This window comes from Manis javanica, chromosome 2 (genome assembly GCF_040802235.1).
Source record: "Manis javanica isolate MJ-LG chromosome 2, MJ_LKY, whole genome shotgun sequence".
Lineage (NCBI taxonomy): Eukaryota > Metazoa > Chordata > Mammalia > Pholidota > Manidae > Manis > Manis javanica.
This window is the reverse complement of record NC_133157.1, coordinates 3,723,141-3,750,290: the sequence shown is the minus strand read 5'-3', so window position 1 is coordinate 3,750,290 and position 27,150 is coordinate 3,723,141. Positions and strand designations below refer to the sequence as shown.

General features: G+C 49.1%; 1 protein-coding gene across 3 annotated transcripts in view; it reads right to left on the bottom strand.

The window, feature by feature from the left end:
- Positions 1-27,150, bottom strand: part of AK8 (adenylate kinase 8) — a 116,147-nt gene that overhangs the window by 59,409 nt on the left and 29,588 nt on the right. For all 3 annotated transcript variants that reach the window (XM_073222288.1, XM_073222298.1, XM_017643637.3), the window contains 5 exons: positions 12,818-12,899; positions 12,203-12,274; positions 11,267-11,467; positions 8,068-8,199; positions 3,103-3,192 (listed from right to left, as the gene is read on the bottom strand). In XM_073222288.1, the coding sequence (XP_073078389.1) occupies positions 3,103-3,192; positions 8,068-8,199; positions 11,267-11,467; positions 12,203-12,274; positions 12,818-12,899 (577 nt within the window). The remainder of the gene's footprint in view (positions 1-3,102; positions 3,193-8,067; positions 8,200-11,266; positions 11,468-12,202; positions 12,275-12,817; positions 12,900-27,150) is intronic.

Here is a 27,150-nt window from a genome sequence, read left to right as displayed (position 1 = left end):
AGCCCTGGAGGGCTGTCCTCCCGCTTCTGCCTCCACTCAGTCAGGGCTCTTCCGGGAAAGGACTGGGGCCAGTCTCCCCATCCCCACCATTGGGGTATGACCGGTTCTTGGTCAGAGGCCACCTCCGCATCTCAACTGGCTTGTCCCCAGTCCTGGACTTCCGGGTATGTTAGGAAGCTCGAGCAGGCCCTCAGACCCCAGCCACATTCTCCGGCTGATGCTCCGAACAAGCTCTGGGTCCACCTCCTACGGGTTCAGGACTCAGGGTGTGAGGTGATGTGGTTGATCACCACCCCCACAGGCCCGGAGGCGTGCACCCAAACATGGGTCCCAGGCCTCAGCAATGCTGGATTCCAGAAGAAGGGGGGGCCTGGGCTGGGCCGCCGCTGAGTTATCAGAGACGAGCAAGCCTGTGGTTAGCTAAAGCCGGGTTTCTGCATTCAGTCGGACCTTCTCTTCAAAACCGAACGCAGCCGAGAGTCATTGTAATTTTCTTCCCATTTCCGTTGGTGGTGAAGCAGGCCCTGCCAGATCTGAGTGCCTCCCAAGCTCCTCTGCCAGCAGAGCGCTTTGGTTTGCCTGACAGCTTCCGCGCAGCCCACTAACGAGACCCTGTTAGTGGTCATGGATGCAAATGCGTTTTCTTTGTTACACCCGTGAGGTCAGGATTAGTGAAATGACAGAATGTATTGCTTCAGTGAAGAAGATATGATGCTGGTTGCTCTAGCTTTAATTTTGTAGGAAGTGTGGAGTATAGAGCTATAGGGGAAAGAGCTATAAACAAAGGCTATACGGGAAAAAATTCAGTGCAAAGCATTGAAGATCAAAGCTACCTGATGTTACTACTTTACGGGAAATTGAGAATTGTGCCATCTCCTTCATATTCACCAAAAAATCCCCAAAAACAAAAAACAAAAAATTCCTCTGCCTCCTGACCACCACTGAAAAAGACTCATTGAGTTTATTTTTACCGGCCAGAGAGTGAGAGAGATTTGAAGAAGCTCCACGACTGATTTCGGAAAAGGGGGATGGGGCCTCTAGAAGCTGCAAAAGCCAAGGAGACAGATCCTCCGCAGAGCCTCAGGAAGGCTCTGACACGGTGGCTTCAGGACTTCTGACCTCCAGAATGGGCAGATAACAAATGTGTGCTGCTTTAAACCACCGTATGCTTCGGCAGCAGTACAGAAGGACTAAGCGGGCAGTGCCCAGCGATGGCAGTCACAGAGGGCGTGAGCATCCCGTGCACTGAGGAGTCACAGTTGCTAATGGCATGACCTTTAACCCAGTGCATCAATTTATCCTAAGGTATCGGGGTGTTTGCAATCTTGTATAGGTATGAGTATATGCATTATGGTCCTACTGAAGGAGTACAAATTTGGAAGCCACCCAAATACTTTCTGTAACTTTTTACTTAAAAATAAGTACACGCAAGTTGCAAAAAGAGTCAAAGAATTCCTGCAGGCCCTTGTCCAAAATTCACTGATTATTAACATTACCTTCTCTGCTTGATCACTGTCTTTATCTCTGAACCACTAAATGCTTGTTAGTAGGGAATTAGATTATCATCCAGTCCATTCAATGGAATGCCATACGGCAAAATTTTAAATGACATAAATCTGGTAACTGTGATTACATCCACTTACTATTCAACAAATAGTTCCTTAGGGTGCTAATCACCACTCCCAGCCCCACCCCAGAGAACCCGCAGTTGGCACCGTTGCAGGGAACCAGGCTTGGGTATGCACGAGGCGCTCCAGCATCGCCTCTGAGCACAGCTGTCTCTAACAGCATCCTCCCAGGCACTGCGGACACACATCCCATCCGGTCTTCATGAGAACCTGTACCCAGGGATTTCATTTTCCATTTCACACTCAGAGCCTGGGGCTCAGTGGAGCCACATGGCTGGTGGGGGGTGGCACCGGGATCCGAACCAGACAGGGAAGCACCAAAGTTTGCATTGGTTTTTACTCTTGCCTGGTGCCCCCTGGTTCCATCCATCCTACTCACTGTCACGGCGGCTTAGGGATGAACAGACTCACTCACTAACCCCCCGCTTCACGGATCACCGTGTCTGATGGCTTCGACCCCACCCTGTGGACTAGGAGAAGGGACTTGGGAGCCCCAAGCCAGGATGTCATCCCAGGGGCCCTTTGGGCTTATTGTTAGGAACAAGCAGCCTGTTCTTATGTTTTATATTAACTTAGTCTATCCAGGAAATTGTAGAAGGCAATTCTGCCAGGAGGGTGTCCTGGTCAACTCACACATCGTCCATTACAACGGCAGCTTTGTTCCTGGGTTGATTCTCTTTACAGTCTAAGTACATGTTCACATCTGACCCGATCCCTGAGCTTGTACTGGCTGCACAGAGGAGTCACAGTATTTTACGCAAGAGAGGAAGGTGTGGGTACATGGACAGTACACTGCCCAGGGAAGAGACGCAGAGACCAGGGGAGCCCAGATGTGAACTGGCTGCGTGGCCTCAGCAGCACTCCCTTCTCTATTTGTGGACCCAGGAAACTACTAGATTGGTCTCGGACTGGACGAGACTGATCCAGCACCCTTCCTGGGGGCTGGATCCCGGGAATGCTTTCAGATTACAGACCACAGAGGGGTCTGGAGAGATGAGCTGGCCCAGCAACCCCCCTCCAAGTGAGCGTCCAGCCCCTGAAGACCAGTGGCCGGTTAGTCCTTACATCTGCAAGGCTGTCTAAACCTTCCGGCTTCAGAAAGCTGATTAAACAGGAGTATTTGTCCATATTTCTGTACATCAAATAATAAAGGGTGTGGCTGCTCTGTGGCCTCTCCTGGATCTCATTTTTAAGTGTTATCAGTTAATGAAAAGCAAACATTCTAGAGAAACAGAAAAATTCCAAACCTCCGGTGATAACACATTAGGTCTCCAAACCCCCCTCAGTCGGGGCGGGGTTCGAAGTCAGGGGGACTTAGCAGGCAACAAAAACAGAGCCTTTGTTTACAAGAAAGCCCAATTTCCACTTACCAGCTGTTTTGCCCAATTTGGGTCCCTGGCACTCAGCGAGGCTCCCAAGGAGCAGCCTCTCCCCAGGGTGTCAGGTGGTGGCAATTATGGGAAGTCGGACTCACCTGCAACCCCCTTTTCAAAAAAGGGCTGGATGAGCCCACCGAGGCTCGACTTGTCCGCCACAGCCTCCTTCAGCAGCTGCCCGCAGCAGACTGGAGGGGAGAGAAGAGAAGGACACCCGTTAAATTTTAAATAGAAGGAGGGATGAGAAAAGAAGAAACCCCAGAGCTGCCTGCTAAGGAATAAGAAAGGTCACTGAGAAAAATATAAAAGGGTTTTTCTGAGTGGGTGTGTGTCTAAGTACAAGCATTAAAATGAAATTGGGAGATAAAAAGGAAGCTGAGGAGGAAAGTGTAGAATGAAAAGAATGCATCTGGCAAAGAATGTATTAAAACTGGGAGGACACTAGCAATGTCACCTTTGGAGAAGCTCCGGCAGGGCACCGACCGTGCCCGGGACTGCTGGACGGGAGGCTGGCCGGTGTTGAGGACTGATGCCAGGGGAGAAGTGCTCGGACCCGAGTGACGTGCCACAAGCACGTTCCTGTTCCCTCAGGTGCTGCTCAGGGGAGGGCAGGGAGGCCTGCTCCCACAGCCTTGCAGCTGCCAAGGTGTTTCCACAGGGTGATGGGTCCACAGAGAGGGTCAGTTTACATAACGAAGGGGCTCACTCCTAATCAAGGCAGCACACAGGAGTCACGTGGCCAGTAGCTGCTCACCCTCTTTGCAGGTGTGGTCTATGCAAGCAGGAGCCTTTCCGTCACGAGCCCCACAGTGTCAACACCCAAGAGGCATCACTCAACAAGTGTGCAGCGAGTAAACACAGGCTAACCTCTCCTTGACCATAAAAGCCTTTTCAGCCAAAGCTGGAAGGTTCAAGCTGTATTTTCATGAATTGTTCGTTACATTATCTTGCTTTTCCTAACTTTACGGCCAAGGAGTTTTCTTCCTATATTAAGGAAAACAAAAGCAATCCTAAAGTTAACTGGCAAAAGTGAATGTTTAAGACAATGACCATGACCAAAGATATAGCCCTCAATGATGACATGCTCAGCTCACTGTGTGCGCGACAGCAGTGCTGGTATTCAGAGGGGCAGCCTCACGCTCTTCGGGAACCAGAGGCGCTAGTAAAGACCGCTAACAGGTCTCTCTATGCGCCAAGCGCTGTGCTGAGCATGCCTGTCTTATTCAGTCCTCGTGATCATCTGTTGCTTTTTACATAAGAACACAGACTAAGAGAGGTGAAGTGCCCTGTTCCAGGCCACAGAGCCAGTCAGCGGCGGAGCTGGATTCACACCCAGGCCCATGTGGCACCGAACCCACCAAACTTCCGGTTCTGGCCAGGAAGGAGTGAGAGGTTTCATATTTACCTCCTGTCATAAAAACACATAAATGGGACAACATATATGAAGCAACTCCTCAGGCTTTGGACAACAGGCAGCACGGGGGTGTGACCCTTGAGAGAGGGAAACGCAACAAGTGAGGCCAACTTCACCCGGGGCTTCTACCTACGGGCACTTTCAGACCAGCCCTCAGGAGGCGTGGAACCCACACGGAGCAGTGGGCAGCAAAGACTGGAGTCTGGGGTCTGAGACGGCTGGGTCCGGGGAATGGGGGGCAGAGAGAAAGGAGCTGTGCAGAGAAAGGGCTTCAGAGATCTGCATGGGGGTTCCCTGGGGGCTTTGGGTAATGCAGAGCTGCACATGTGTGGGGTGAGATTCCACCAGGCCTGGCAGAGAAGCTGCCGGGAGGCTGTGAGCTGCCTGGAGATCTGCACAGCGTGGGGAGATGCCAATGTGAGAGACGGCACTGAACACCCCAGACATCCAGCTAAGACTCCAGGAAGGCCACACCTCAGGGGCAGGGATCCACTAGCCCAAGAGAAAGCACACTCTAGTCCGACCTTAGCAAAGACTGAAAATGAGCCTCAATGTGATCAAACTGATTCTCCTAAATTAACTGCCTGTTAGAACGCAACTCCTTTTAACTCAATATTCCTAAAGCACAACCACACAATCTAGACTTCCACAATGCGAGAATCACAACGTTCAGCATATAATTAAAAAAACTACTTGAAATGCAAAAAAAAAAAATCCAGGAAAATGTGATCCCTGCACGGAGAGAAAACAGACCAGAGTCAGATCAAGGGATGACAGATATCAGAATTTGTGCAGAGGAATTATAAGAATTATTATAAATTTGTTTAAAACTCTAAAGGAAAATATAGTTAAAATGAGTGAACAGATAGAGAATCTCAGCAGAGAAATGGCAACTCTAAAAAGAATGAGATGGAAATTCTAGAACCAGAAAATACATATCTTAAAAGTAAAACAGTGCTGGATGGGCTGCAATCAGTGAATCTGAAGACAGGAAAACAGGCGACAGAAAGTATCCAAGCTAAAGCAAAGGGAGGGCGGGGGCGGGGGGGACAGGGCAAAGAAGATGAGGACCGTAGGGGCCTGGACGACAATACCAAGCAGTCTAGTATATGTGCAATTGGAGCTCCAGATAGAAGAGACACAGAAAAATGTATCTGAGAAAGTCACAGCTGGAGGATTTCAAAATTTGATGAAAAATATCAACCCACAGATTAAAGAATCTCTGAGACCCAAGCAGAATAAACACAAAGTAAACCACACCTTGATATATTATAGTTAAATTTCTGAAAACTAAAGAGAAAATATTAAAGGCAGCTGGGGGTGGGAGAGATGCATTCTACATAGGGGAACAATGACAAAAATGATCTGCGTTTTCATCAGAAGAAATGCAAGCCGTAAGACATGGAACAGCGACACCCTTACAGTGTCGAGAGAAAACAGCAAGATCCCATGCGCTGCCGGCACCGATCTCTGCAGGCAGCAGAAACAGCCCTCGAGAATGAGGGTGAAGTAAAGGCACGTTCAGGCGGACGGAAGCCGAGGTCGTCACCCACGGGCGTGCACTATAAGGAAGGTTAAAGGACGTTCTTCAGGCCGAAAGCAAATGGTATCAGGTGGAAACCTGGATCTAAACAAAGGAGTGAAAAGTGTTGATATATGTATATCACTTCCTGACTCACAAACACATCAAATGACTGTTTAAAGCAAAAATAATTACAATATACTGTAGGGCTTATAACATGTGGTATGGTAACAAGAGAAGAAAGGGTAGCAGCAAGGTAGCAGCAGGACCCACCTAGATCCTTAGGTTTTTCTCATTTTTTTCTACATTTGCCCTATCTGTGCACCCAACGACATGCACTGCATACAGCAGGCACTCAATGAGTTAATGGTAACATTTTAACAAAATTCTTCATGGTTATTTCTGGGTAGGAAATTCATGCTCATTGCAAAGTAAAAAATAAAAGCAGAAAAGGTTTAATAGACCACTTCCCAGAGATAACCAGTTTGGAGTGCGGATGTTCCTTCAGCTTTTTTCTGAGCACACATAGACTAACAAAATGAGATTTTTAAACAAAAATGAGATCATCCCCTGAAAAGCAAGCTGAGTGACTTGCTTCCTGGCCCCTCCCTCCATTATGTGGGTTCATCACGGCTTACTTAACTAACCCTCTTATTAATAGAGTTGGGGGTTTCCTCTATTTTTCATTACGCGTTCTTCCCATTTCTTGTTAAGGATCTGAGTATTTCAACAGAATAAAATCCTAGGAGTGAAATCACTGGGCCAAAGAATTTGCAACAATAGCGCGTTAATCAATAGTGGCCTTTATCTTTCAAAAAGTTGTGCCTGTTTATTTTCTTGCCAATCTTTCAATAACAGTAAATGTTGGGTTGCTTGTTGGGAGATGCTTTCCCGTGACTGAGATGTTCATAAATGTGGGGATAGGAACCAAGCCACTGTAACTCTTCATGTCCCTTCACGTAACAGTGAGTGCAGGTACTTAACAAGCATGTGGCCGTGGCTACAAGCAGACTACTGCTCATTCTTACTGGAAGTCATCCTTAATCTTAACTGGAAATTTAGCTTAGGATACTCTTAAGATGTAAAGTTAAAAGGAGAAGGAATTATCTGAATAATTTAGTTTAAAAAAAATGGATGCAAGCAAAAGCAATTTTTTATCTTGAAGTGTCCAGATTATTTTTCTAAGCTAATCAAATCAGATACTACTAATAGGACTATTACTATGTTTCATTACTGATCAGAATCTTACTTCTCTACCTTCATTGTATGGGTATGATTTTTGTCCTTAAATCCCTGGCTAGTCTCAGTGGCTTTGGAATTTTAAGTTGGAAGAGACCTAATTGAAAAACATTTTTATTCAAAACTTGATCCTTCTGGGGTGGTGTGTGTGTGTGTATACATATATATTTGTGTGGTGTATCTGTATGATTTGGGGGCATATATATGCACATTTATACATCTGGGGGGTGCAGGTCTCGTGCTTCCTTGTGAACAGAGGCTATGCAGGATTTCAGAGCATGTGAAGAGGGGGCTGGGGCAGCCTGTAACTGCCTCCAGCCGCTCCGTGTCCGCTCTGCCGCTTCCTCCTTGCAGCCCTTTATCCTCCTGAAGGGAGGCTGGCATCCACGACCGCCTGGGACCACCTGGGAAAGACCTGGAGAACTGATTTCAATATTTTCTCTCCTCCTGGTAAAATATTCATTGAAACTGTGCTGAGCAAGAGGCCTTCCTCTGGTTCAGAAATTGTTCGCCTGTAAACACACTGACCTGGGATAGGGAGCCAAACAAGACTGGGGAAAATACATAAAGAGCAGCTGCACGTATGCCAGGGCTGCGGCTTCCAGGGAGATGCTGAGTCCAGGCACCACTGCTCCAAAGCCGAGAAAAATGATGGCTGGAAAATGTGCAGGCTCTTTGGGCTACAGACATGTTTCCATTGGTTAATGTTTTTATGGCAATATTCTTCGGGAAGAAAAGCTTATCCCTGCAAAGATGGGCTAACTGAAAATTGTTCAGAGCAGAGAGCAAGACAGAGAAGTGATACTGACCCTTTCTCCAGGGCCCTGCAAGGAGGGAAAGCTTGGGAGGGCAGGAGGCAGGGGAAGGTCCTGGAAGCAGGGCACTCACCGTTGATGAGGCCATATTTCTGGGCCAGGAGGGCGGCTTGCAGACTTTTCCCACTGCCCATGGGCCCGCAAAGCAGCACCCGAGGGGTGAATGGGGCATTAGATCGATGGCTGGTCTGGACATAGGTCAGAGCTGGGAAGAGAAGATGTGAGGATAATAAACTCAGTCCTGAAGAAAAGGAAACCAGCTCACATCCCCGGTGCTTTGACTTTTTTAATGGCAGCAATTACTTCTCTCTTTTCCAGCACCATGGAAACTCTCTGTGCATCCACTCAGCATGGCCGTAGGGCAAAGCTGCAGGGAAGGAATTATGCTTCAGGCCTGGGAACCAGGGTGGGAGGAAGCAGCGAAGCCACAGAGCCACCCTCTGAGTGGTGCCCTGGAATTCCTCTAAAACGCTGTGGGGTCACCTGCACTTCCCTCCCGGTTGAAGGGGGGCTGATCCCAGATCGCAGGATGCACACCATTGGGTGGGGATATTTCCAAGTTGAATCCAGGCTAAGCCTCTACCTGAAGCCCCATACCAGGCCTGTCTCCTGGTGTCAGATACAGGCTTTGACAAATGCGCCAGGCCACGTGGACCTAGCATATAGGAACTTCTGAAGGACACAGGAATTGGAGAATAGTTTGCTGCTGCACTCTAGTGACACCACTTTGTTTCGAGTCTCCAAAGAGGCAGCGATCAAATAGGTGCCAGGCATGCGCACGCGCAGCTGCCCTGGCATTTGATGCACAAATAAGTGGGGAGACAGGGATGAGTGTCTCTGACACTGAGATGACCGACCACACCATGGGCAACACTGGACCCCAGGAGCTACTGAACATCAAACCAGGTCACCCCCTACCCGAGCACAGGGGAGGGTCCGTGAGAGACGGCAGCAGAGGCCATTAAAGGAGCCACTCAGCGCTGGGCCCAGTGCAGGCTGGGGTGCCTGCATCAAAATGGGGCTCTCCTTACCCAGCCCCGCCTCCTGCCCAGACTGAGACCATCCTATGTGAGGTCAGCTGCGGGCGGCCCTGTGACACCTTCCCGCCTTGGGCTGGACGCCGCCCTGGGAAGGGTGCTGAGACAACACCTCACCCTCCTGAACCTGGCCGCCCTGAACCACTGACAGGTACGCAGTGTTGGCTGGCCTCACACTCCTGACGTCTTGGGCATATATCCCTGGCCTCTAGCCACCAGGTGCCAGCAGCACTCCCCGAAGCTGTGACAACCACGAATGCCCCCGGACATTCGTGCCCCCTAAATGAAGAGGGGCAGAGCAGGCAACATTGAGAACCACTGGGGTATGTTCATTGTGAAGATTCTGGCCTCTCAAATTTTTGCAGGACTCTTTTAAATTAAGAGGATGAGGAGGGATTCCACAATTCACCTCTTTTTTTAGAACTAAAGGCACAGGTAATTCAACCGACTGTCTTCAAGGCTGTGATAGTAACTGTTGTCATGATCGCCAGCATGTTATTAACTGCTGAGCTAAACATTCTGTAGGCATTACCTCATGTGGCTGGTGCAACAGCCCAAGACGGATGTGTTGTTCTTGTCCCCACCTTACAGAGTTGGCAGAGCTGGGGCAACTCTCCCAAGCCTACTCTTGGGGGCAACATCTTTAATGATGTTAAATATTGTTACTTATTTAATATAATAGCAGGAGGAGGCTATTCAAGCAAGTCTCTCTCTTCTCAGACCTTCCATGATCCAGTGCATCTGAAATGCACAAGTACCACAGGCAAAGCAGCCTGCTTACAAATGGTGCTTAATTTACAGTAAATAACTAAGTTAATTAGAAGTAATGATCCCCCAGACAGTCTCAACATCTAATTATTCTTTTTAAAAATATGTGGGTGTTGGATGCACTGCAGAGAGATTCAAAAAAAAAAACAGAATTTTGCATTCCAATTTTCAATTTATCTCTCTGCATTATTAACTAATAATAACTAATATTCAGGCACTCACACTTTTATTTACAATTCCAGGCATGAATTCTTTATGAACAATCATATGAACTTTTAAATTTAATTAAGTAATTTGGAAGTAATTAATGTGTAAATTTGGAATCATGGCATAAGATAAATGTGGTGGTGGTTTATCTTCCAAGTGCACTGTTTGCTACTAAAGACCCTTCTGAGATGCAAAATCCCTGGAAGAGTGTAAAGTTCCCACAAGCTTGGCTTTTCTGAAGTGCGATCATCTCCTAGCCATCCGCACAGCAGCTGGCCTCTCAGTACAGCAAGGCCACGCAGGCGGCCGGCTGTTCAGCACCACCTCCTACCCGAACAACACTCTCCCTGAGGAGATGCGAGAGAACACGAAGGAAACGCCCCACAAACTGTACAAGACTTAAATGTCTGTGGTGGCACTTTTATTGTCATCTGCCTGGCAGTGCACAGAAGGGGCTTGCTGGATATGGCGGCGACTGAAGCTTGGCAAGACTTTAAAAAATCGTAATCCAGCTGCTTTGGGAGAGATTGTTCTAAGTTGCCCTTGCCTTTTGGACAGGACACTGAACCCCAATGGTAGCAGTGATGTCGGTCCAAGCTGCTGCACTCACCACTGTGGACACAGATTTGCGGAGTCCCAAGTAGCCTTTATCTACGCCTGAGAGGCATGCAGGGTTTTTGTTCCCATTTTAGGGATGACACACCTGAGGTGTAGAAGGGGTAAGAGAGTTGCCAAAGCCAGGGAGTGGTGGGGATGAGATCTGGGCACAGGGCACCAGGCTGCAAAGTCTCGGGGCCCCACCCTCTCCCAGCTTCAGCCTGTTTCCCGGAAGCTGCCACAATCCTGTGCTATTGCTCTGGCTGCGGTGAGGGGCCAGGGTGGGGCTGCGCATCCCTGCTCCAGACGGGCCCCTGGCGCTGCAGCTGTGCGGCCGTGGTGCGGGGTTTTGTTTGTATGTTTGCTCATTGTAATTCCTATAAATTTGCTCTTCTTTCTTCCTCACCTTCAGGGTAAAAGTTCTTGCTACTAGTCTCCTCCCCCATCCCTCACCTCTCCTCACCCCCATCACACCTGCTGACCAGCTGGAGTTAGAACATAGGCTCAGGGTCCCCGGATGGGGTGCTCTCAGGGACCTCACGCTCCTTTCTGGGCCTCCCATGATTTGACTCCCCGTGTCCCAAGCACATCCTGGATGCTGGCAGCACTGCCACCTTGTCACTGGGATGAGGAGGGCAGAGGAGCGTGCCCGCTGGTGTTTACCCTGGTAGAAGACGTCCACACATGGCTGGTCGGCGCTGATGACTTTCAGGACTTTGCGGTAAGAGGGGAGGATCCTGGCGATGTTCCTGTGATGCTCCAGCAGCTTCTGGGCCGTCTCCAGCGCCGAGATGCCTGCCGGCACCACCAGCCGGTCCTGGACTTCAGACTCGGGGGGCCAGTCAAAGGTGGTGTGATAAATCTCTGCAAGGAAAGGGGTACGTGGCCGCAGTCACCCACCCAGCCCTGTCAAGGATGCCACTGCATCTGGAGAGGGCCTTGTCCTCCTGGAAGCCAGCCTCCGCCTCCAGGGCCATTCGCCACCCCCTCCGCAGTGCCGGGTGCACTTCGGCTCTGGGCCTGTGCTTCCGTTACTGTTAACTACAACAAAATGGTGACAATTCTCAGGACAATGCGGGGCAGCTGTGGCTTCTTGATGCCGGCTCGGTGCCAGACACTCTGATGGGCGCCCACTGCAGACTCTCGCAGTGATCAGATCAAAAGGTAAGTCTCATCCCCGTGTACTGATGAGGAAACAGTCTCAGAAATGCTGGGCAACTCATCCCACATCACATAGTTGGGAAGGGGCAGAGCCGGGGTCCACAAACCCAGGTCCAACTGCTGCCAAAGCCTGAGGCTGGAGGCTCAGGGCCCCCACACCTCCCTGGGGAACTGCTCAACACCCACAGGCTCCTCCTTAAACTCTGGGGGCCTCTGACCCCTCATCTGCCGGACTTTGTGATTTTCCAATGTCTTCCAGCTCGGAGCTCGGGCTGTGGTATTTGTGCCTGTGCTGGCCTGTGTGGGGCCCAGAGGAGCACAGGGCTCCGTAAAGAGTGGATGGAGCTGTACTACCATCGATCATCGATCAACTGATCGCCCCTGAAACCCCATGGAGTGGTGGGCATGGTGGGGGGAGTGAGGTGGAAGCGGCCATACCTCCGGTTTGAGGGTCGACTCTCTTCCCCAAGTTTCTCTCGATCAAGACGGTGTCTGGAGCATTCAGCACAACTGCGCAGAGAAAGGAGCAAAACCGGGCATGCTGGGCAGCAGACCCAAGGCGTCCGAACCTCACGGCCCAGTAACTTGTCTCATGTTTCTCTTGCTCTGTCATGACGTTAAAACAACAATCCTCCAATCCCGATAATCCCTTGAAAGAAAGGTGGGCGCGGCACCACAACACAAAGACACAAAGTCTGGGCAACGGACAGCCCAGCCCGTGCTTGAACATGTCACTTGCTAACAATTTTCATCATACTAAATTACATATTTGTGCATAATGCTTTTGCTGTACTTTAGATTATTTTTCAAAGAGAGTTTCTCAGATGTGGAATTCTTAGAACAAGGAAACTCCAGGGTCAAAACAAACCCCACATTTCTAAGAATTTTTCCCAGAATGCATTTGGCTTTCTGAAGAGCTCGACGGTACCACTGGCTCACAGGCCCACCAAGCCCCTCTTGGACAGAGCCTGGGCTGACGGTGGGCACTGGGGAGGCAGCAGTCAGAGCGGGGCACTCCCACACGGGGCCCAGGGCTCTCGGGGGGCCACTCACCGACGTGTCTTGGGGTGACCCCAAGAGTCTGGACCATCAGAGCCTGCTCCCGAGTCTCAGGGATGCCATCCAGAATCCAGCCCTAGGCAAAAAATTTGGAAAGGTGCTCATCTATTTTTATTTTTTAGATTTTGGGGAATTATAAAAGGAATATAATAGCTTTGTAGAAAAACTAGAACTTTAAACACAAAAGAAAATAAATGACTCCGATGGCCACAGCACCCAACTTTACTATCATATTATTACATTCCCTTCCAAATCTTATGTCTACAATTATACTCATAACATACATATTTTATGCCCTGATTTTTCCCACCACACGTAACTACCACAGCATTTTTTCATCGTGGCATGCCTCTTCATTGCCACCATTTTCAAAGGTTAATACAATGTTTCACCAAGTGAGCGGGCCATTAGCTACTTACCCACGCCTCAAAAAGGAACATTTCACCCACTAACAATTTTGCCTATCATAAATAAGTCCACGATGAACATCTTTGTGCACACAGCTCTTTCACATTTTGGATTATCTCCCAAAGAGAATATCTGTGATGTATGGTTCCTGGGACAAGAAACCACCGGGGTCAAAACAAAACCCCACTTTTCTTAACAAGCTCCAAATGAAGCATTAAGAGACCTGAGATCAAGTTTCTGTTCTGTATCTGACTTGTCATAGGGCTGAAATCCTTCAGGCATCAGCTCCTTGGTACAACTAGGTTTAGAAGATTTATTTATATTAACAGTTCAACTTCAGTTATGAAACTAATATGTGACCATTGTAGACAATGCAGAAAATACTGAAGAGCTGAAGTAAGACAAATCAAGAACTCAAAACTAGCCATTGTTAACATTTTGGTGCACCTCCTTCCAGCCATCACACACAGGTTACCTTTTTTTCCTGTGGAGGGGGAAGGAATTGCACTGTACATACTATTTTGTAGGCCAAAATGCTCCTGTCCTGGGAGTTTTTATAGCTGCCTGGCATTGTATGACTTGACCTGCCAAATGTTAATGAATCCCATATTCTTGCTCATTTTGTTTCATTCCAGTTTTTTTCCATTATAAAAAAATCTTGTAAGTATATTTTGATGCATATAGAACATCCTTGAGAGGAATTTCTAAAAGTTGCTATCTTCTTTTGTGACTTTTGATATATTTTGCCACATTACTCTGCAAAACTTTCCTGGCCAATTTATGAGTCCAATGGCAGATCGCCTGTTTCCCTGCATCTTTGTCAATGTCAGGCATTATCTTGGAGAAAAAGCTGTCCAGCAAAATAGAGTATGCCAGTGCTGCTTTAATATACATTTCTGTGCTCATTTCTGAGGTTTAATATTTTTTTCATAATAGTTTACTGGCTATTTGAATGTCTTCTTTTCCAAAATGTCTATCCATGCCATCTATCCATTTTCCCCTTGGGGTTTTATCCTTTTATTTATTTACAAGAGCTCTTTACATATTAAGAATATTAATCCATCTTGGTGAACACTATCACAGACCTTTTGAGGCAAACAACATTGCCAACATTTTCTGCAGTCTGTCTTTGGCCTTTTAATTTTGTGTTGGGGGCTAGTTTTAACCCACAAATTTTGGCCTAAATCATCAATGCTTTTCCTCTTTGGATTCTGGCAGTGTGTGGATTTATAAAAAAGACTTTTCCTACTTAAAAAGCTGGTATTCACTTGCATTTAAATTGTGTTCTCTTACAATTTTACTCTTTACATGTAAGTATTTAATAGAGCTACATTTTATTTTTAACATGATGCAAGGCTGTGATCTAATTTTGCTTGTGGCTCACCCATGGTTCCAACCTCATCTGTGAAGCAGCGTATGCTTCCCCTCTGAAGCCCACTATTGATTGCAGCCTAAATGCTGATATGATGTTGACTTGGCATCTTTCTACCTGAAGACTCTTGTATCATTTTCACACCATTTAAATTAATGGTTGTTTTATAATTTACTGTTACACCTAACAGGATATGCTCCTCCTGCTTTTTCTTTTTTTCAAATATTGGTTCTTCCAGGTAAGCAGAAGAAATACTTTGACAAATTTCAAAACAGAAGTTCTTCTAGGATTTTGGAATGACATTAAATGTACAGACTAATTTACGAGAACTGGCATTTTTACAGTATCGACACATTATCTTTCATTTGCTTAAGTTTCTTTTTTTAATGTCCCTCAGCAATGTTTACATTAAACAATTTCTCAAGTCCCATGAGTCTAGAGTTACACACACACACACACACACACACACCAGGGAGGGGGTCAGGTGGCGACAAGTCGAAGCCAGGTTCCTGATCCTGGCCCCAGAAGGGCGACCCCCTTGCCACAGCGCCCTCCCTCTCAGTCATCATGAGAACTTGGTTGCGTTGAGGCCAGAGGATGGAGTGATGGGGTGAACCCAGATTCAGGGTCACTCGTAAGCTATAACACCTGCTTTACAGAACACCATGCAGAACAGGGCAAGAAATGTCTCCCTTAAAAACAAAAACAAAAAAGAGCCCACATGTCTTCAATATTAAAATAAAATATTTACATTCCAACTGCCTCAACTGACAGGTAAAAAAAAGCCAAACAAATTTACCAAGTAGAGAGCGTTGGAAAAGTCAGGAATACTTTCATTAATTTCTTAAATTATGCAGGACAGTGTGCAGCCATGGAACCCCTGCTTTCCAGAACTAATGAAGCAAGAGTACAAAAAACAATTTTCAAGAGGCTTTTTCTCCCTCAAGTCCTTATTACAGCCAGCCAGGAGCCGGGCTGCAGCTCTTAAAAAGACATCCATAGACGTGCACCCCACCGCAGGAAGCAGGACACGAAGCTTCTGCAAACTTCCCCACTTAACGGTTCTGGGGGCCAAACCAAAATTTTCTGAACTTTAGCTACATTCAGAACCCCTTATTTTTTTCTCTATTTGGAGGGGAAGGGTTGGGAGCCCACTGACAGTTTCTTCTAGTACAAGAGCTAGTGGTTCTGTTTTGAGTCAGTTTTTGAATCTGAAAGAAGGTTGGAACTCCATCTTCACCCGGTGCCGAGAAATACCTCCACTTCTAATCCTGCATTACTGAGCAATCATTATAACCTCACGGCTGATAACCGTATGTGGTCCAAAGCTTTTAGAACTATTCGGGGGAACAGCTCTCACTAGCTCCTCACTGGAGAAAGCAGGCCTTCCAATTACACAGGAGAAGTGCAGCAAAATGAGGCACATCTCCCCAATTAGCCTGGCCTCCCTGGTGCGGCATTCCGGGGCAGATGTGAAATTCAAAGAAGGTGGGGGGCTCTGTGGAGTGAACCCCAGGCCACCAGCTCTCCACATCTGCTCTCTCAGGCTCAAGGGGATGGTACGATCACCCAGGTACTAAGAAACAAGGTCCCTCAGGGACCACTTAAGAAAGCCCCATGCTCTGTGGGGAAGGCAGCCATGGAACCCCTTAATTCCCACGCCAGCCCATGTGGATCCATGTCAGTCCTCCTGCAAAGAAGGACACAGTGGCCACGGCCTCTGCACCAGGGAGTGTCGGTCCTGAGGCATCCTCAGGACGGAAGCCCCAGGCTTAACACTTGGGAAAGATCTTTCCCTAAGCTCTTCCATTTATGGAGGTTGTGGGTGACTGCCTGGTTGCAAAGTGGACTGCTCTTTCCAGGGAAAACAGCAATGTTGGCTGACAGCAAGTTAATGGCTGCAAATTCTGTCAAAGCCAAAAGTCATGAATCAGTAAATAGCAGCCGACCACTGCCATGATGGGACACTCGTTAGGTTCGTGGGTCTGACTACTTCCAGGAGTGGCTGGATGCAGAGGTATCTGTCAATCCCTAATTAGAATACATTATCCATCTTCCTGACACTTCAGTGAAATGTCTCTTCCACTCTGCAGCTGCAGCTTTGTTCAGAGCAGGTTAATTGATATTCTGATGCCTCCGCTCACCATACCCCTGCGGCTTGGTTCTGTTTTATCACACATCAAAAAGGCCGTATGCTCAGGGCATCCGTGCACCAGTGCGGGGCTGGAGGTCTGCACAGCTGCGAGGGGTACGGTATCACAGGAGGGACAAGCACTGAGCAGATGTCACAGATGAAAAAAAAGGGAAGAAAAGCAGCCAGCCAGCCTAGGGAACTTGGCGAGGCCCAGCAGAGTGCGGCCTGATGCATAGTGGGCCGCGCTGCTCTGTGTGAACACTGGCCTTCTCTGCCCTCCTGACTATTATTAAAGCACAATTAGCAACCACCTGCGGTAAGGCTCTTGCCCTCTGGGTCCTCTGCCTTTTTGATGCCTGGCGCCTCATCTCCTCCCCCTTCCTCCGAAGGCCAGGGCGGGGCACTCCCCTGGGTTTCCCCCGAGGACACCCCTGATCCGGCTCTCAGCTCTGACTGCTCACTGGGAGGCTCCACCCCAGACTTTCCTCGGAGCCGGAAGCTGATTCCTTACAGTGCCAGGGAGGTGATCTGAGCATGGAGTTTTGGATTCGAAAAAGCAAATGCACTCTGCTCAATGTCTGAATCCGGGGAAGTGGATTGGGCATTGTAGGCCCAATGACCGCCCATTTCTTTCTAAAGAAACATGTGGTTTCCCAACACAGAAAGAAAATGATTTTATCAGCCAGAAAAGAAATGCATCATAAGAGATCAAATTTGGGAAACTGATGTGTTCTAAAGGCAGTCAGCTAGAATGAGACTATTTCGGTGTTCAGAAAAAAGTTGAGATCAAAATGCTCCCCACTACCAGCTCTTTTGGTTTACACAGGAATGTGAAAATCTTAGCCTAAATGGACCACATACGGATATCACCTAATATCAGGATGCCTTCCGTAGTCAACTCATCTGAAAGACGATCAGCAAGAATTTTTATTCTGAAGTTTAATCTCAAACAACATGCAACACTTGCTGGCATGTCCCAACTTGAGCTGGCATGCTCAAGTCTGTGAATGTAACAGCAGGAACGGTTGGTTACTCCTTAACTAACGCTCCCACACGGTGGCCCCCCCACCCAACAGGGTGGCACCCCGGGCTCTGCCGGGCCTTTTCTGCACAAAGCCCAACAGCGTGCCCGCTCAGAGAGGGCTCAGAGTGCCGGCAACGCTTCTCAATAAAACAATGTCAAGTCCTCCCCTTGCTGATCAGCGACACGTGTGTGACGTTTTCATACACACACAGACCCAGGAAAATCTCTATTCCTACGTCTGCAGGTTAAAGCCAGCGATGGCCAGGGTGTTAAAATCGGGAACAGCACTAATGTGAATGTTCAAGAGATATTTTATTAGTTTTCAAACAGCTAAACAAAAAGTTTGAAGTCAAATTCATATCAAACATTGCAGGTGGCCCTGAAGCCAATCTGCAGAGGAAGACATAGTTTGAAGACCACACTGCTCCGTCCCCAGTTGGACTGGTCCCGTCCCATCTCTGAGGCTGGGATGACACTGAGATAACCCGCTGCAGAGATAACTCACTTCATGGATTCACAGTCAGCTCTCAGGCTCAGACACGGTGGGCTCTGGTGGTGAGGCAGGGACCATGGGCTTAGAGCAGGGTGAGGGCCTCCAGAAAATGACCCCTACCAAAACTCCATGTTAAACAATTAAGGAAAGCCAAAATCACATTAATTCTCTAAAGTAAAAATATCAAACTAGGAACATAAGCATTCTTCAGTGAGATTAGTTAAAACTAAAAAGCCAAGAGCAACTTGACCTTGAAGTTTGCATACTCCCCAGATAAAGAAAAGTATCTCAATATAGCCTGTGTTTTCACTGTATCAATTAGAACTTCAGCACCTGCTCAAAGGCCCAGCTTATTCAGGAAAAATTCTATCTTAAAGCTAAGATTGCATTTTAATCAAACCGACAGTGGCTGAGCCCACACTGAAGGAAGGCAAGGCAGACACTCTTAAATTAATATGCTTCCAGACAGAAGCTGATATCCTGGAAAAGAATCAAAGCAGTAAATTTCCTGTGTTAAGATAGCTTTGAAGAATAACCCACTGATAAGAAACTTAGTATCTCTTCAAAACTAAACATTTTGGGACCATCTGGCAGGTCGGCATCCCTAGCCCTTTGTCTCTCAACCCCTATAAATCCCGTAGACAACAACGCACTACCCCGGGTTCTCTTGTCCCCTCCTGGCTCTGTCTTCTCACTTTATCTCTAATGAAAAGCCTCTCCCTGGCTCTCCTACCCTAGTGTTTGCAAAGTTCAATTTTCAACTCTGCAAACAAGAACCCCAGCATCACTGGGAAACAAAATTGGACAAGCTAACAACATGTGGTCAGTGGTCCATTCCTCTCAAACATTTCAGGACTTGTCTGTGGTATAGATTCATCTCCTGAGGAGCAAGATTAGCTCTTTTTGGCGTCAGATATCATGGTGGTGAAACTTTGAAATCACCCTGTGTCACTGCCACGTGGGTTACTTTTAACTGGTCCCCTTAATCCCTCTGGGCTTGTTCTCCTTACCTGCAAAATGGAGACACTAGTAACAACTTATTCCATAGCTGTTGGGATAATTAAACAAGGACTGTAAACAAACAAATAAACAAGACAAGCACAGTGTGTGGCAATGAAGAAATGTTCCAATCAATGTTAATAGCTTTCTTATTATAATTTTGAAAAAGGTTGACTATGTTCTTTTGCTCTACCTACTTACAAGTCTGTAGAACTTGATATAAATAATTGATTTAGAAAGGTAATCTCTTGGAAAAAGGAGTCACTGTCATTCTGGATATGAACTGAGGAAAACTTTCTAATTAAAGAGAGGACTCAAGAAAACACATTTCAGTTAAAACAAGGGGAGTCTAGCGGGTTGCCAGCTCCAGAGCGCTCGTGCCACTCGCCATGGCCTGGCCAGAGGCTCCCCCTGGGGGGGCTTGCCCATCTAGAATCTAAGCGCAGGGTCCTGCACACACGTGAACAACAATCACGCTGTCACAGTCGGGTGAGAGTCTCGATTGGAAGAGCTAGGACCCATTCACTCACTCACTGCCCCATCTACTCATTAGTTCACTTGAATGTTTATCCACCACCCTGTGCTTCATACTGGAAAGGTTAGAAGCATCTGTGCTGGGTTTGGGGGCTCCTCTGATGGGTGGCATCTGGTGGGTGAATGGTGTCTGGTTTACTTACTAATTACTGCCAAGTCTGGCTTCCCCAACTCTTAAACCCCAATGGCCGTTTGACTGGGGCAAGGTTGGACCAGGTGATGTTGATGCCGGGGTTCTTGTTCACAGAGCCGAAGAATGAACAATGAACTTCGCAGTCAAGGTAGGAGAGCCAGGCAGAGGCTTTTATTTAGAGAGAAAGGGAGAGGAGAGAGGTCCTGGCTCAGGCCAGGAGGGGACAGGAGAGCCCCGGGTCTACGGGGTTTTATAGGCAGTTGAGAGGCAAAGGGCTAGGGATGCACACCTGCTACGTGGTCCCAAATACCTCTGAAGAAACAGTAAGTTTCTTATTAGTCTTCCTGGTTATTTACAAGAATTTTACTGCTCTGATTTCCTCCCAGGCCTGGTCTGGGAGCCTGTCACTCAAGGCCGCCTGCTTTGCTCCCCAGGTGGGCTGAGAGACTGTCTCTTCCTTAAGAAACTTTTTTTAACTAATTGGGTTTTAAGAGGGAATCCTTCCTGCTTTTACTGTGTTGTTTTGGGTTTGCTTGCTACATTGCCTAAGTTGCAATGAATCATGTGTTTAGGGCTGGAGGAAGAAAAGCAGCACCTGGGTAAAGTTAGAAAAATAAGCTGCCCCCCGCCCCTCCCACACACAAGAGGGCCAAAGCAAATCTCACAATGGATCATCTTGCTTGGTTTTTTTTCCAGAGGCCCTCACCCGGCTCTGTCTAAGCCCATGGTCCCTGCCTCAGCATCAAAGCCCGAGAACTCTAAGATGTATGGTCTAACAAAGACATTTGCAGAGTAAGTGGGCACACTATTCATAATTCTGTGGGGCAAATCACCATCAGCCGGGACAAGTGGCTGCCCTGCCCTGCCGTAGTCAAACACTGTGACCCACTTTCGGGCATGCTGCCTGATTCTGCTGCTGCTTTCTGACAGCTCCCTGAAATCATGAAAAGAAGCGGGGACCCCGTGGGCAGCGAGGGCAGACAATGGGCAGGGGACAAGCTACTAAAGTCGGAGCAACGGCGAAAATGACTCCTCTCCCACCCTGAAGGCCGAGTGCTGGGCTGAGCTGAGCAACCACCATCGGCACAGAGCTCCGGGCCCTGTCCTCAAAGTCGCAACGTCCCAGACCCCAAACCGGCTCCTCAAGCTCATTCCTGCCCTCCACTCCAGAGCCACTGACGCAGGCTCCACTCAGAACCAAGGCAGGCAGCCCCCTGGATTCCCCACCTGCCCTCAGGCCCCCGCTCGTCCTGGGAGCCCCGCACCTGTCACTCTGGGCCCTGTTGCATGGACAGGGCTGTGGCTGAGTCCAGATCACAGCTCTCACCCCAAACCCCGGAGTCCCAGTGTCCTTCTCCGTGAAATGGGGGCAGCAGGACCTGCCTGAGAGAGGATCAGTGGGACGGCTTGGCGAGGCTGCTGACAGCAGGACCGGTACTGGTGTCACTTCCCTTCCGTCTCCTGGAAACAACTGAGGTGCGAGGTCAGTCTTTCCACAAGATTGAAGTGGATCCACAAAGGGATGACTTTACAATGCTGTACTTCCCCAGGAGCCAAGGAGAGAGGGGCTGAGGAGCTGGCACCCCCGCTCTGTCCTCCCAGCAGGCCGGTCCCATTTGACCCTCAGAATCCGCATGGCCCAGTGGGTGGCTCTGGCTCTGAGTCCAGGCCCACCTCCAGCACCACAGTGCATCCCCAATACTCCCTGCTGCCCCAAAGTCCACTTAGAGTCGCTCGAACATCAGACTTTGTCCTGCATTCCAGTCACCTGCTTTTCCCCCAACACTGTAGTGAGAAGGACCCATGGGGCGCACCTCAGCTTGCAGACAGGTGGGCCACACATGCTGTCAACAAGCCCTACATCCCCCTGACTGGCCAGCCGACCCACAGTGGCCCCAGCGGCAGGATGCAGAAACACCCACAAAAGAGGGACCCATGGGGGTGTGCTCAGAGCCCCTCTGAGCTCCCGTCTTACCGGGAAGACGCTGTAAGTTTTCTGCGTAAGGTTCAGACCCCTCCGCTGCCCTGCAATCCTAACTGCATTTGTATCAGAGGAACACGAGCCCCGGGCCTCAGCAGAGCTGCTCATCAATAAAACCGCACTCCTCAGAGGATGCAAGTGACATCAATAAACCCGTGAGTGTCAAAACAATGGCAAGAAAATCCTGTGTTCCTACTGTCAGAGGATGAAAGCCGGGTAATTAATGCTGGCCCAATGACACCACAAGGAGAAATAAAACAAACAGCCGGGGGTTCTGCAGCCCAGTCCGGCTCCTCCACTCTGCTAGCGTTTCCACCATAAAACACTGACTCATGTTATGGGCAGGGAAGCATAAATCTGCAAGTAAAGGAAAAGAGAAAACAGACTCTAGAAACCTGCCAAGTAGATTTTAAACTTTTGGCTCCATAGTCAAAAAGGTGCCACCTCCCCTCCTCTATCGTGGAGCACCTGAGTCTCCACGATCTTTAACGAGCTCAAAAAGCGGTTGACCTGTGCTTGCAAATATAATCTTGCATTTTAGGCACAGTAAAGGAGACGCCCCACCTGGTGCTGTCAGTCGTGGGGTGGGGTGTGGCCCTCTCCCAGTGTGCATGGGAGATCTTCTCCCTGGTGCCAGAAATCTGGCACCAGGGAAGTCTGGCAGACCACTCAAAGTTTTGCTTTTGGTGATGGCATTCTTTCTTCAGCTCCAGGAGGGAGACTATGTGGAACCAGATGTTTTGAACTTGATGGATTTCCGGGTCTGTTCTCCTTCTAGCTAACACACACATCCTTCCTTTGACAGGCAGTGGGCTTCCGGTGCTGCAGCCCCCTTTGCTGTAAGAAACAGGAGAATGGCCTCCTTACCACCTACCTGCACACAAGTGGGCACTCTCTCCTTTGCTCTGTTTGGTCCCTAATATGACGTAGATCAGTTGCTGGCACACAGTAGGTGCCCAGAAGCCTTAGTTGTTGAGATCTTGTAGGACAGCAGTGCAGATCCCACCAGAAAATGCCTCAGAGATCTGCACAGCTAATAAATGCCTGCGACCATTATCTGTATCTTTACCTTGATGGGCCAGTTCTGCTCTCCTCCACCTGTGCTGCGCCTGAGTTTTATTCTTCCCGATCTTTACTGGCACAAGAGCACAGGCCTAGGGAGTCGGGGGGGCAAGGTAATTTGAACTCACTGCCTGCCGTAGAGGCCTGTTTACATCCCATTTAACTAACCACATGCCCCATGGTCAAGTTGCATCTTTCACTCTGTTGCTTTAGGTAGGGGTGTTAGGAAGACTTCCTGCCCAGCTGCTGGGGAACCGGAAGAGATGGTAGAACTCAGAGCCTGAGCGCAGATGGGGGCGTACCCCTCCACAGCCTTCCGACCAGCCACACCAGGAGACAAGGCGGAGGTGCAGCAGGCCTCGTCTTTGGTGGTCAGAATGTGGCTTCCACCTGGGTGGGGGCTCCAAGCTCACGGTCTGGGGAGCAGTGGAGGAAATGCCGTGACACAGAACATGACTGAAGGGGACACCGACTGCCAGGTGAGCATGAGGGAGGCCAAGTCCTGCCTCGGTCTCACTGAACGCCCCTGGCCAACAGCCCAGCTCCGCCTTCCGAAGGGGGGCACGTCTCATGTGCCTGGCCTCTTGCCTTACGCTCGCCGACCTTCTGAACCGGGCCTCATGTCCAGAGCAGCAGAACCCATCCCAGGTGGGAGCTCACAGAAGGGAAGAACACCAAGGCAAATGGGTGGAAGTGGGGGAGGCGGGCTCCAGCTGAAATTTCACAGATTTTTTTTTCTTCAGGTAGTACACTTAAAAGACTGCTAATTCTCATCCATGCCAGTTATGGGGATGTTAACAGAACTCAAAGTAATGATTCCAAATGCACACTGTGCATTTGCTGGTGGGTCACGAGCGGTCCCCAGGAGCATACAGGACAGTGAGGCATGAAGAAGCCAGTCTTCTCCTGCTTGTAAGTGACCCTGTTTTCACCCACTCATCTTGCATGGGAAAAGCATGCTAACCCTGCCTACGGGGGGTCCCGGAGCAAGGCACAGGGCTGAGCATCTGGTTATCTATATAATCTCACGTGATCAGGCGATCAGGGAGACAGCCCCGGTTCAGATCGCGCACCGTGCACCCCAGAGCCCAGGCGGGCTACCTGCAATCACAGGGCGCTCCACAGGGGGCGCGCCGCGGCCTGAGCAGCTCCCCCTACTAGGCTCTTCTGCCTTCTTCCTAGCTTCTGTCCACCAGCTCAGACATACATACAACAGCCGGCTCAGACCGGTGAGGGCGGACACGAGCCATCTGCGGAGCCCATACATTGCATCTGGTGCACGGAGGCCTCTGCCTTTTCGTGGGTGATAAGACTCCCACCTTCTGACAAGCCATCACAATTGGGCACAAGCCTTTCCTTCTCCCCACATAGCTGATGAGGGGGGTGACCACACATCGAAACATTCTACTTTTTCTTTTGGCCAGGTATTTTCCTGTCCATGCCCTTCCAACTCACTCTGGTTCTGGGGACACAAAAGGCCTTTGTCAGAGGGCCTGGCTCAAGATTGTGGGGTCCCTGGCTGAAGCTGGGCCTGACAGCCAGGTAGCTAAGACCCTAAGTGTGGTAACAGGTAAAATGCCCACTGCCCTGGCCCCCGGTCCTCCGAGCTCACCTAAGTCCCTTCTTCCATTTGGGCCTCATTTTCCCCTTTCGTAAAAGGTTTTAGTTAGGATGATTTCTACAATGTTTTTAACAAGTTGATGAGACAAAGTGTAAGTCCTCCCAAAGGCACAGTCACTTTTATGATGTGCTTTAATGTTTTCACCTCTAGCATGCTGGTGGTTGACCCTTGTTCCAGCCAATTAAAGGAATGAAGAGGGGGGACACAGGAAGCCCCAGCACAGGGCACCAAGATCCAACTGGAAGACTAGCATTCAAAAACTTGAACCCTAGGTCTTGGGGTGCAACGCCACCCTTGAGGTGCAGGAGTTGAACATGGTCAAGCTGGAGGAGCCCAAGGCTAAATGGGAACCTTGTTAAGATGTGATGAGGAAAGTTGGGATAGGACTTCACTGCCATGGTGGAACAGGCTGGGGAATGATCATTCCTTTCATGAATATTTCCTGAGTTCAGAGTCTATGCCAGGTATAGATGTTGGGGATTCTGTGGTGAGCAGACACCAGGCCCCCTGTCCTCACAGAACTTGAATTCCTGATTATGACTGTGGAGTGTGGTGGGGGGGAGGAAAACACATGTACCAGGGACCCCAGCCTCACTGGGGTGGGCAGGTCAGGGGGCATCCCTTTAACACGAGACAGGAGCGGGGGGCAGCTGTGCAGCCCCAAGCAGGCACGGAGCTCGGGCAGGGGAGACAGCACATGGGCATTAGTTTCCTGTTGCTCTGTAATGAACCGTCCCAGTCTTCGTGGCTTAAACAACACATTTACTATCTCACAGCTTCTGCGAGGCAGGACTCAGAGTGCCACTTAGCTGGGTTCTCTGCTCAGGGTCTCATGGGGCAGCAGTCAAGCTGTGAGCTGGGCTGCACTCCCATCTGGAGGCTTGACCGAGGGAGGATCTGCTTCCAAGCTCATTCTGGTTGTTGACAGAGTTCGCCGCATGCTGCTGTAGGGCCGAGCGCCCTGGCTTCTTGCTGGAGGGAGGCTGGAGCTGCCCGCCGGCCCTAGAGGCTGCCCATATGGGCTCTGACACAGCAGCTCACTTCACCAAGCCGGTAAGGAGACTGTCCGGTTGCTGAGCCAAGTGTTTGATGCTGTGAAGTCAGCATCGGAGTGACACTTCATCGCCTTTGCCCTCTTCTATTGGGCCTGTCCCCACTCAAGTGGGGGATCACACAGCACACGGGCTCCAGGAAAAGGGAAACCATCAGGGCCTCCTGGGTTCTGCCCACCACAGCATAGGGAGACCCTGAGTGGGGCCAGCGCTGGTGAGCTGGAGGAGGCCTGAGAGGACACGGACGCAGAAGCTGTGGCTGAGTGAGGCAGATGGAGCCGGGCAGCAGGCAGGCTCAGGCCTCCAGGCCTGGAAGGACATTCGCCAACGAGGATGGCAGCAGTGAAGGTTCCCAGCAGTGGAGGGACAAAACACACTTGTTTTAAAAAGACAAATGCTTCTCTCTATATAAAATAATCTTCAGAAGGATGTTCTGTCAACAGAGTGCTGACATCAGTTGCCTCCGAGGAAGGAGCCAGGTGCCTGGGGGAGCAATGTGAGGGGCACCTGGTACCTTTTGAATTTTGAACCACGTGAACGTAGTACAATCAAAAAATAAATTTGTTCATTTTTTTTAAAAAAGCAATCCCTGTGGTGGCAATGAGAAGGGACTGGGAAGAAACCAGGGTAGCTGCAGGGGGACAGATTAGGTACCAAAGAAAAGAAGGGAAAGCAGAGGATAACTATGGGGAAGGCTGGTCTAGGAATCTCTTTTGCATTAGAGCCTTTCCCCCCAAATTTCATTAACTCACCCCCTTCTTGCCCTAGAGATGTGGTCTGAAGAACTCCCGGACTTCAAGAACCTGGCTGTCCCTAAAAAAAGGTCACTGGGTCCCCAAGAGGTACAGCACACGTCCTTTTGATAGTTTCAATTCAGAGTGCTAATTTCTCTTTCTCTATTGCATTTGATGGTCACTTCAGAGAAATTCTTCAAAGAGATTGCATTAGACCAAAAGAAAAAAGGGCGAGAGGGAGAAAGAAAAAACACCAACCAACATTAACTACAGAACCCTGATGGGTTATGATTGCGTTATTTTTCCCTGAACACTATTCCCCGCATCCTTTTTGTGCTCTAAATTACCAGTTCTAGTCCCTGTGCAGCTAAATAATACTAATTACCATATAAATGAATATGCATATGTGTCACTTCTCTCCCTAAAAGCAAGAAAGCCTGTTTATTTTAAATGAGGGCTTGTTTTGCTTCTGAACAACCGAAGTCCATAATTAGGAGCTTCACCTCTTACTCTTAAAATCCTGTCCCCACTGAGAGGAGATGAAAAAGGTACTGGATGCCCCCTGAAGCTCAGAAGAAATTTTACAACACATTAAAAGCAATATTTCTTTACTCTGCAAGCAACAATGGCTTGGACACGATCAGAATCAGAACACAAGCTAAGGTAGGAAGGGGCTGCAATGCTCAAGCCCAACCCCTCTGCTCCACAGACGGGCAAAGGGAAGTCCCACGAAGGGGGGCACCTGCAGGAGGGGCGCGGTGTGTACCGGTGAGAGAGGAA